This window comes from Gossypium hirsutum, chromosome D04 (genome assembly GCF_007990345.1).
Source record: "Gossypium hirsutum isolate 1008001.06 chromosome D04, Gossypium_hirsutum_v2.1, whole genome shotgun sequence".
NCBI classification, from domain to species: Eukaryota; Viridiplantae; Streptophyta; class Magnoliopsida; order Malvales; family Malvaceae; genus Gossypium; species Gossypium hirsutum.
The window spans coordinates 32,582,641-32,593,527 of NC_053440.1; the positions used below are offsets into that span (position 1 = coordinate 32,582,641).

Here is a 10,887-nt window from a genome sequence, read left to right on the forward strand (position 1 = left end):
GTGATGCATGAATGGTAAGGTTCAAATGGTAAGCTTATGTTGAAATGGTATAGGACAAGTTATAGTATGTTTTGAGATGGAGATGGATTAGATGTGTATGAATGAAATATGGTCAAATATGCATATGTTTAGGTAAGTTGTATGTTTGCTTTTGAGGTGCCTTGTATGGCATATTGGTTGAATGAATTTGGTCTTTTGAATTGGTCATTTCATGCATGTTGTGGTAAGGTTTTGAAGGTTTAAAGTTGTGTACAAAATGCTTTTAGGTACATGTTTGGGTTGGTGATGGAAATGGCTTGATTTTGGCCAATTTCATGTCCATACGGCCGGAGACACGGGCGTGTGACTCAGTTGTGTGTGACACACAGCCAGGCGACACAGCCATGTGCCCCTTGTAGGTTTTAACACATGCAAGTTAGGCTATTACATGGCCTAGCACACGGCTTGGGACACGGGCCTGTGGAGCCATTTCGAGAGTTACATGGCCTAGCACATGGGCATGTGGCTTGGCTGTGTGACCCAACTCAGAGAGTTACATTGGCACAAACACGGGTTGGGACACGACCGTATGTCCCAATTCTAAAAGTTACACGGCCTAAGACATGGGCGTGTGTCTCAGCCGTGTGACCCTGCAGTTCATTTTTTTCCATTTTTTTCCTAAATGTTCCAAATGTTTCCAATTTAGTCCCGAATTGTTTCTAAAGTGTTTTTAAGGCCTCGAAGGCTTGATTAAGGGACGATATGCATGTAAATGAATGATTTATGCTATGTTTATGTTAATGTTTGAGATGTATGTTTTAAAGTTATGTTTTTACGGTAATGCTCCGTAACCTTATTTTGGCGATGATTACGGGTTAGAGATGTTATAGCGGCGTGGAAACACAAAAATATATAGACTTTTTCATACTCTTTTTAACTCAAATTCATGAAGTTTCGTAGTAATTCTTGTTGAAAAATATAATATACTTATAAAATAATTAAATTGTACTTAAATTATTAACATATTTAATTTTGATTAATTTTATAATAAATTTTCATAAATTTTGATTTATTTTTGACAGATTTGCACAAAGGGTGAAAATTGGCTCGATAGACACTGCTAAAAGCTCAAATCCGTGAAGCAATTTTTTGAAGCATTGAGGCAAACTAATTTTTCAGCCTAAGACGGTCCAAATTATGAATATTAATACATAATATAATTAATTTTAATTTTTATCCAATTTATTTTGGGTTAAATAATTATTATTAATTATATTATAGAAAGGAGGCCGAGTTGTGATAATACGAAAGACTGATTCAATCGAGCAATCGGGCTTCCCAAACCCATCCAACATGTTGACCCAACCAGATTGAATTAGCTGATTTATTGACCTGCAAATCAGCCCTTGAAGTCTTCTTGAAATCACATTCAAACCCCTCCACTTATTATGCTTTTGTAGATTTGCCCCTAGCTAAATATAGCAAGTTGAAATCTTCAACTTGCGCATGAGTGGTGGCCTGCCAAGGGAGTATGTGGCTACTAATTATTTGCTATTTTTAGCAGCCACTCCCACCTATAAAGACCCCCTTTCACCTATTCATTCAACACAACTCTCATCTCATACATCTCTCTCTCTTTCACTGACTTTCTTTTCTTGTTTCCATTTTTCCCTTTTATTTCCTTTGCCAATTTCCCTCTTGGAAAACAGCATTTCTTCCACCTTGGGTAGCAACATTCAAGTGCTTATAGAATCCTCGAGGAGAAGTAGAGGAGCAAACTAGTCTGGCTTCGGAGAAACACCGGATTTGATTCTAGTTTCCTATCCTTTAACTTTTCTTGTTGTTATGAACATGTCTATGAATATTTTTTATGTTGTTATTTTAAATTTAATTAACATGGCTTAAATTTAATTTGTGTTAGGTTGATTGCATTTCATCTACTTAAGTTATTAAAATCATGTTTGTGTTGTTATAGGTCTTAGTAAATTGTTTGATTAAGTAAAACCATGATTATGTTATACTTGCATTACAATTGTAAGGTAACTAATGAATTAATTATTAATTTTATTTAAATTTTCATTAATTGACACAATACATAATTGAGGGTTAAATTAGCGACGGTATTAAACGGTACATTAGTCTTGTTTAACTTGCAAGATTATTGTTATTAAACTGTTTCAATGTAGGAATATATTGTTACTTCACTTAATTTTTTACTTGCTTATTAAAATTTATTAATTGTTTGAATTGACATAATAATATGTTCAAGAGATTAGTTAATTTTGTAAGTCTGTATGTGCTGTAGTTAACAAATTACCAAGTTGTCGTGAATTTATTCGTAACAATATGAACATTGTTTTAGTAATATTAAGTTAAGAAATGTAATTGATTTAACACAATTGTGTCATATTGATTAAACTTGCTTTTTTCAGAAATCGTGCATTAGAATTATTTACCTTTTTAATTTTCTTAGTTAATTTACTTAGTTAAAATATAGTTTTATTAAACCCTTTTTCAAAACAAGCGATTTTCTTTCACCAAAGTGTTTTTAATTGCATTTTATAAATATTTTCTTACACAGTCCCTATGGGTATGATAACTCGATATTTTCTTGTCACTTTATTACTTGTCGCGATTATGTACACTTGCACATTTCCATCATTCCACTCACTGCCTTTTGTCTCATTCTCTCACCTTCCTTATCTCTCAATGTAGGAATTCACAGTACAATACTAGCAACTATGGTGAACTTAACAAGTTTTGGTGCACTAATGATTGAATTTTCTCTCGCTTTTGTGACTTTTTATTTTGTCACTTGACTTTTTACTCTTTTCTCACTCATAATGCTTTTGTTTCTGTTCTATACTTTTTCTTCTCATTTTTACTTTTTATTTTTTTCGAGTTTTTATTTTTTGCACATTTTTGTTAGACCTATAATTATTGTATCACATTGTTTCTTCCTTTTTTTTCTCTAATCTTTTGAAACAACCAAGATGTAGCTACCTAAACCCTCAATATCTATGGTTTGACGTCTATTTCATAATGTATTAAAGGACCAAGGATAAGGAAGAGTTCAAGTTTTAAATTTATGTTTGGATTTTGGGTTTCAATTTCATTGGTTCATCAAAAAGGAGTTATCAGGCTCAAATACTGAGACTAGGCATTCATAGAATTAAGGTATGGTCATTTAAGAACTGGCTATTCAAAAAATGCCTTAGGTTGTCCCTAAGCATCCCACCATACACAATTTCTTTCATGCTTTGAATTAAATAGAATGAATAATAATCAATTCAAGCATTCATGTCTCTACGACTATCCATAAGACTTATATCTCATATGGCATCATCAAACATTCTTACCTAGGCACTTCCAATCTATTATGCAATTTAATTAACCTAATCAAATTCCCTTAAAAATAATCAAATCATCTCATACCAATAAAAAAATTCATGCTTGATAAAAATCATTCCATGTTTTATTATTTTCAACCATTATTCACAGTATTAATATAATCCAAGCACCATGCAACAAAAACAATAACATTTTTTTCCGTTGAATAAATAATCAACTAAAGTGAAGTAAACACACAAAAGAAAACATATAAACTAATCCTATGTACTTCCCCCTACATTTTAGAGCATACATTGCCCTTACTGTAAAATAATTAAAGCACAAACAAGAAAATTTCCCTAAAAAGGTTGAATTCTTGTTATTGTATTGACATCGGGACTCGTGTGCTCCTAGCGGACGAAAAAGTACCTACAAGAAAATACTATGATAATAAATATGAAATATAATATAAAGGAAGAAATTTAAAAGAAAAATAAGAAGTGTTGATAATGAGTAACAAAATGTCTAAATCAAGAAATTTGGATGAACTTGACCCTTAAATGTTGTAATGTGGCATTTTGTCTTGGAAGTCGCGACATCAAGGTACGATGGCATGACATCAAGCTTAGTTTATTACTTCTTCAATTTTTCGGTTTTGTCACTCCCTAGTATCTACACCTTTAGTGGTAAGGAAAAAAACTAAACATAAATAAGATTAATACTAAAATTTAAAACGAAATAAACAAACGTTGGAAATTAAAAAGCAAACAGAAAATAATGAAAATTATAGAAGTTCTTTTAAAAAATGGGGTGATCCATGTCACCACCATAGAAGAACTTCCAACTAGTTCCAACACTTTGATTCGACGTTTGCTCTTCTGTCGATGTATATGAACCAGCCCCTTCAATCGATTCCAATGATGTTGCTTATTTTTTACCGATATGACATCCACAATACTATCTATTTGGTACCAAATCCAAGCCAACCCCAAATCATTTTCTAGGGTATTATTGCCTCAAGCTTTTTCACCTTCATGTCGTGTAAAGATTTGGTTACTCGAGCTTTGTTGCTATCGTCGAATAAGAACAAAACAAACTCTTCGACCTCTTTGATTGACACTTTCCCAACTATAGTCGAAAAGTGTACCGGCTATTTTACACTTTCACTCAGAATCGGTTGAAGGTTTATGTCATTTGTTAGATCATCTTCCACTTCTACATCTACAGTTACATCTATTGCTATGTCAATTGGATCGGAGACTTCTTCAGCTATTTTCAATCATTTCTCGTCTCCGATTCCAAACTCTTTTTGACTTCAACAATTTAATTTCGGATGGTTGAAAATTGTACGGCAGTCTTCTCGATTAGAATTGAGAACATCATGTACAACCTCTCCCAATAGAGTATCTGCTTCGTATATTCGTTGGTACAACTCTAACAGGAATGGAAATTGATCCTTTAGATATTCCAATCCTTCTCTAATTGCGATTAATTGTTCGAATATGGGCTGCTCATTTGCTTCGCATGATGATATTTCATGCGACTTACTAGCGAGCTCATATAGATATTCAAGTGCATCATGGCCTTGGTCATTACTCCATTGGTTCATTGAGGCTTTGTTTCCTAGTTGGTTCAGCTCTATCATGAGCAACGTTTGGCTCTCAATAATCTTTCATTCTTTGTATACTTCTTCATTGTATACTTCCTCATGACTCCATTGGTTCGTCAAAGCTCCATTCAACCAACCTGTTATGTTGTTCCATTCGTCGTCCCAAGAAGTCCTCTCATCATTATTCCACCTATAATGAAATTCATCAATGATTAAATCAAATCGTCAATGAGGTAATTAAAAAAATAAAGAAAAAACAAATGAAAGATAAAAATGAAAAATTAACACTCTAAAATAAAAATACTTAATGAATAAAAGTTATATCACTATCTATGCTAAACGAAGCAATTTATAAAACCAAATTAAAATAACGAAACATAAATCATATCTATGGCCAACGAGAGTTCCTGCTTAGTTTATTGCATGCAAAAATAAAATTAATCTAATGCTGAAACCTCCATAGCAACGACGCTAACAACTTGACCGCCTCCCGACGTGCTAACATCGAGAGTGTGTATATTGCTACAAAAGATAGGAAATTAGGTGATATCCGTAACTGTACGGGTCAAATTGTAATATAGTTTGTTAGTACAACAAAGTACTGAGAGTACTCCGAGGGTCGTACCCAATGGAGGTTTGCTTAAACTAATAATTACTTCTACACAAATAAATCTAAATAGTATTGAATCAAAACCATATTATGAGAGTTCATAATTGAAAGAATAAATAGAAAATAAAATAGGCAAAAGAATTATATAGCCTAAAGTCATAGGATTGAATATCTATCAAGAATAAAAACGTAGACTAACTTGCTTCAATGTTCATAGTTAACTCCTATTTCGAGTTCTATTCAATCAACTAGTCATTAACCTAGCAGGGCCTTCCGACCTTCTACTAACCTAATGAGTTGGCAAACACCACTTATCTCTCGATGTCACAAGTCACACCAGGTCAAGCTAAGGGATAGTAGACTATACTGATATTGGGTTCATATATACCTAAACGACTTCCTAGGGTCGCCAAGCCTAGGGTTTAAGTTCTCTTTCCCAACCAACTGATCCACTAAGGATCCCTAAAACAGTTATTAACTATTCTCACATCCACTTGTTAATGTCCCTACAGATTTAGTTACCCATGAACATAATAAATGCAAACTCTAATTTGAATGTAGACATCATAATAATATTAACAAACAAAATAAAGAAAGAGAAATTAAATCCTGATTAAAACTTGAAGTGCAAAAATTGAAATCTGTTGATAGTGTTGAAGACCCATAATCCTTACGAAGAACAATGAAAATAGCTTGAATAGAAAATTAAAATCTAAAACCTAATTTACAAAGAAAACTAAAAGCTAAGTAAAATCGTCTAGGGTTGAAGTCTCCATTGAATATGGTTATAATGTTGCTTATATAGGCTAAAAATCCACAATATTAAAGTGTCCCTTCGTTTATAATGTTAATTAGGGTTTTAAGTTATAAAAGACCCCCAATTGCCCCGAAAAATCTCAATCGACGTATGTAGGGATTTTAGGTTGCGTAGAAGTCGTGTTTCAACATTCGCCTCCCGTGTTGCAACATAGATCGATGTCGCGACACAACAGGCCATTTTGTTCTCGGGCTTGTTTTTGCTTCTGTCTTTGGTGTTGCAACATCAGTGTCCTAGTGTCGCGACCTGGGCATCAATTTTGGCTTGGATGTGCATCTTTAGCTCCCGATTGACCTACATAACCCTATACCTTATTTAGATATCTAAGATGTAATAAAAACTACAAAAAAGCATAACTTGCTACTTCAAGCATGAAAACATAAATATATACTAAGAAGATTTGATTCAACTATTAAACAAGCTAAAGTTATGTATAAAAAGAGATGTAAATAATAGTGTACATCATGGCAGATTACTTCTCTAATGTGACATATATGTGGATTGCCAAGTAGATAACATGTAAACAATTAATTAATGTTTACAATTTAAAAAAGTCAAAAATATAAAATAATTAAAATTTATAAAAAAATATTTTTAAATTTTAAAAAATTTAATTAATTGCTAACAATACATATATGTGGCAATCCACGTGTTTGCCACGTCAGTAAAGTTAACAAACATTTAATTTTCCATCATTTTTTGGGTGATTTCATAAATAACGCAATTTTACGAGCTAAAAAAGATAAAAAAAATTAAATAGAGGGCTAAAATAATTTTTTTTAATGTTTAAGGGCTTAAAATACAACAAAGTAGCTAACAAAATATTAACCCAATTTAAAGTGATGTTTTTAAAATTAGATTAATAGTCTGATCACCTATTTTTCGTTTGATTCTTGATTGAGTTTTAAGTAAATAAATGATTAAAGTGATTCAATAGTGGAGTCAACCGATTTTTATCTTTGATTTTCGTAGTTAATAAGTCAATTGATTTTTTTCCCTAGCTCTAGGCCGATGTATATCGACTGCCGGTCCAACTGTATCAAATCGATCGTAAAAAAAAATTGCATTTATTAAAAGCATGGCAATTTTAGCGAAACTGGTTGGTGAGAAACTAGTGTCAAAAATGGAGCGAAGCCATGGCAGAACCCAACCCAAAATCTTTTGGAGTCCATTTGGGCCATTTGCTTCAGCCTTGAGGGATCTTCCCATACATCTGATCTCAATTCTCAACTCACTTCCAGTTTCCAACCTATCTAACTCGGTCACAGTTCAGAGTTCATAGTTGAGTCAGGGAAAGAACGACAGCGCTTTCTTCCTTCCCTACTGCTAATGCGACTTCAAACTAAAACACAAGGTATCGTTGCCTTTCAACTTCTTCCCTTCCATTTTCAATTGGGCCTCTCCTTCTGTTTTTCCCTTAAATTCTTTATTTATTGAACTGCTACCCATTTTAGATTAAGAATCCATATTTGTTTTTACAATCTATATTTTTGGGTAATTTTGATCATTTTATTCCCTTTTTGGCTGGCTTTGTTTAAGCTATCAATTTGCAGATTTACAGTAGAATCTAGTTCTTGTTCTTTATCAAACTAGGCTTGTTTGTTTTAAAATTTGATTTATTGATAGATAGAAGGAAATGAAGCAGTTTTTGGATTTTAAAAATGAGTGTTAAGATATGGGTCAAACACTCTTCCCAACTAATGTTGGGTATTTTGTTTTAGTGTTTCTGAAGATACTTAACTTCGGTGTAAAATGAAATTTCAGTTTGATTTGCAGAGTTACCTGTCCATTTTGTTAACTGGGGTGACTTGTGTTACTGTTGAATGTTTTATACTAACTTTCTTTAGTGCTTAGAGTTTACCTTTTAGCTCAAGTAAGTAGTTTCATCTATACAAATTTGTCTGCTATTAAGTGTTGTGAGTTAATTATATGAGCCTCTCGGTGATTAGCGATCATTTTGACGATATTAGATGCTTGTGCATACTTCAATCGTGATATGTTATTTCTGATTAGAATAGCTCCTTAATGCACAATATTTTCTAAGGTTCTGTTAGTAGGAAATTTCTTAATTGTGTTTTTGTAATTTTATTGTAGTATTTATATGTCTTTTAGATTATTGTTTATTTGTATAGGTGCATAATGCATCAAGTCACAGTTCTTAGTGCTCGATGTTTCAAAGGAGGCCCTTGTAAGTATTCCAACTGACAGATTTGACAATGTATTAATTTTTGGCCGCAATGTTGAATCTTTCCCATTATATTAAACCTAGTGAAGCTGAAAATGTTCTTCTCTGCATTCAATTGTTTTATATTTTCCGTATATGTGGGAACAATGTAGCACTTCAACCAAAATGTTGGCTGATTTTGGTTGGTACATCCATATCTCTTTGTATAGAATCCAATCGTAAGTTTATTCTAATGAACGACTTTAACTAGTTTGGTTATAGTACAACCACTAGAAACTGAAATCACAAATTAATATCATGCATTTGTAGTTGAACATTTTCTTGCTTTTATAATGTTTCTTTGACTCAATTATCACTATCATTCTTTTTCATCTTCTGTTTCTATCGTATTATGTAATACTATTTCCTCTTGCTTTAAGGAACATAAAATGGATGCTCCAAGCAAAATTGGTGATCGATCAACCAGTGATGTTGTTGTCAGGCTACGAACTCTAGAAGGGCGTGATGAGTGGATATATTGTCACTCTGACATCCTTGTAGAGAAGAGCAAATATTTTGCTGACCGCCTCTCTGACAATTGGCCAACATGTCAGATCCTAGACTCGCGCAACTGTGTTGAAGTATACTGCCAGGAATTAGACTTTGATCACCATGTCAATGTTCTACGCCTTTTCTACGTTGTTATAGATGGTTCAGTTGATGACTTGTGGAACGGTGTGAAAAATGCTCTTGGCATTCTCCAAGTAGGCATTCAACTCGGTTGCCCACAAATCGTAACTGCTTGTGTGAACTACTTGGAAGCTGTCCCTTGGGAAGAGTCCGAGGAGGAGGAGATTTTAAGAATCATACCGGGCATGGGTTCGGAAGTGGAGCCAATTCTTGCCCGTCTCCAACCAGTTAATCTATCAGCAATACGTGGGATATTTATCTCAACTCTTCGATTTGCCATGTCATCGCCACCTTCTCTGATGAATGATCTTAAATCTTCGGCTCAAGAGCAGCTTGAGTACATGGTAACTGAAGATGACGATTCCCCTCTATTAATTGCTGATGATGATATCAAATCTGAGGTCAAAGATTGTGTTGGGAGACTATTTTCTAGATTTAACAATCTGCTAGAAGTGTATTTATGTGAGCCCGCAGAATCAGTTGATGAGGCAGGAAAGATGACATTATTTCAGTCCTATCTGGCAGACTTTTCATGGGCTTGTCAGCTGTTGTCAAAGTTGGAAATAATGAGGGTATTTGTTAACAGTTGGGTGGATGCATCCGATAAAATAGTGGCGATAATGCAATCAAGTCCCACAGTTGAAATGATTGGGATAAAGCTGAAGGTTGTTGAGGTTGTGGCGAAAGTTCTGGAATCAATCGGGTATGGCACTGTTATTCTTCCAACCACTAAACGGCTTCGCATGGTGAAAATCTGGCTTCCATTTGTGCGGATTACAAAACCTTTGATTGATTCTGTCATGACTAGTGATTATGATTCTTTGGAATTTAAAATAGACGGTGAACTTTGGCAATCATTGGAATCAACATTTGTTTCCATACTTCTGGCGTTGCCATCTGTGAACCAAGCAGAGATTTTGACTGAATGGTTAGAAAATGAGTATATACGTTATCCTGATCTAACCGAGGCATTTGAGGTGTGGTGTTACAGGTCCAAGGTAGCTAACCGGAGGCTGGCATTGATAGAGTGATACGGGGTTGCGCGCGGACCAAGATCGAGTTGCCAAGTCACGAGAAACTCCTACGAAAACCCTAAACAATTAGATCTGAAACGAAACAGAAAATTAAAAGATTAGATTTTTGAATTTTCAGACCTGAAATAAAATCCCCAAATCAGCAAAGAATCAAATTGAGAATAGAAATAAGTGTTAGGGTTCTTGAAACCCTCAAGGAGATTGTGATTCTGCCCAATTGAACACCAAGATAGTTTTCCCCCAAATTTCGACAATCTAATTTCACCCAAAAAGAGTATAGAAAAACCCTAGAAATTGGGGATTTTTGGGCTGATTCCTTAAGATAGAAAAAGGCTGAAAACACAATAAGAACAGAAAATAGATTAGATAATGATTCAGCACAAGTAGAAATAAAGAAAGAATTGACAGTAAGAAATTAAAAGATAAGTCCTAAGAAGCCTTGAAATCTCGAAAGATCTCACAACTCCCTTCAAACGGCTCTAATCTCCCCTCCAAAGAATATCAATGGCAAGAAGAAGGTTGAAGATGGCTCCCACAATCACAAGATTGTTAAAACAACTTCTAAAGAAAACTCAAGAGAGAAATCTTGGAGAAAACTCAAAGAAAATTCTGCTCTCAACAAATCTGAAATTTTAATAATAATGATAAGTGTTT

General features: G+C 33.9%; 1 protein-coding gene across 2 annotated transcripts; it reads left to right on the forward strand.

Annotated features, from left to right (window-relative positions):
• Positions 1-7,313: 7,313 nt before the first annotated feature.
• LOC107899403 (BTB/POZ domain-containing protein At3g05675) lies at positions 7,314-10,500 on the forward strand. 2 transcript variants are annotated; one of them, XM_041091299.1, is made up of 3 exons: positions 7,314-7,699; positions 8,478-8,533; positions 8,950-10,322. In XM_041091299.1, exon 3 carries the CDS (start codon positions 8,959-8,961, stop codon positions 10,228-10,230), a length of 1,272 nt encoding a protein of 423 aa, XP_040947233.1. In that variant the 5' UTR covers positions 7,314-7,699; positions 8,478-8,533; positions 8,950-8,958; the 3' UTR covers positions 10,231-10,322. The 2 variants fall into 2 exon arrangements, with proteins under 2 accessions (XP_040947233.1, XP_040947232.1); XM_041091298.1 differs by lacking the exon at positions 8,478-8,533 and having other exon boundaries at positions 7,396-7,699; positions 8,950-10,500.
• The last annotated feature ends 387 nt before the right edge of the window (positions 10,501-10,887 follow it).

Excerpts from the sequence above, each read along its gene's own strand:
- LOC107899403 (XM_041091299.1), top strand. The coding sequence starts at position 8,959 with ATGGATGCTCCAAGCAAAATTGGTGATCGATCAACCAGTGATGTTGTT.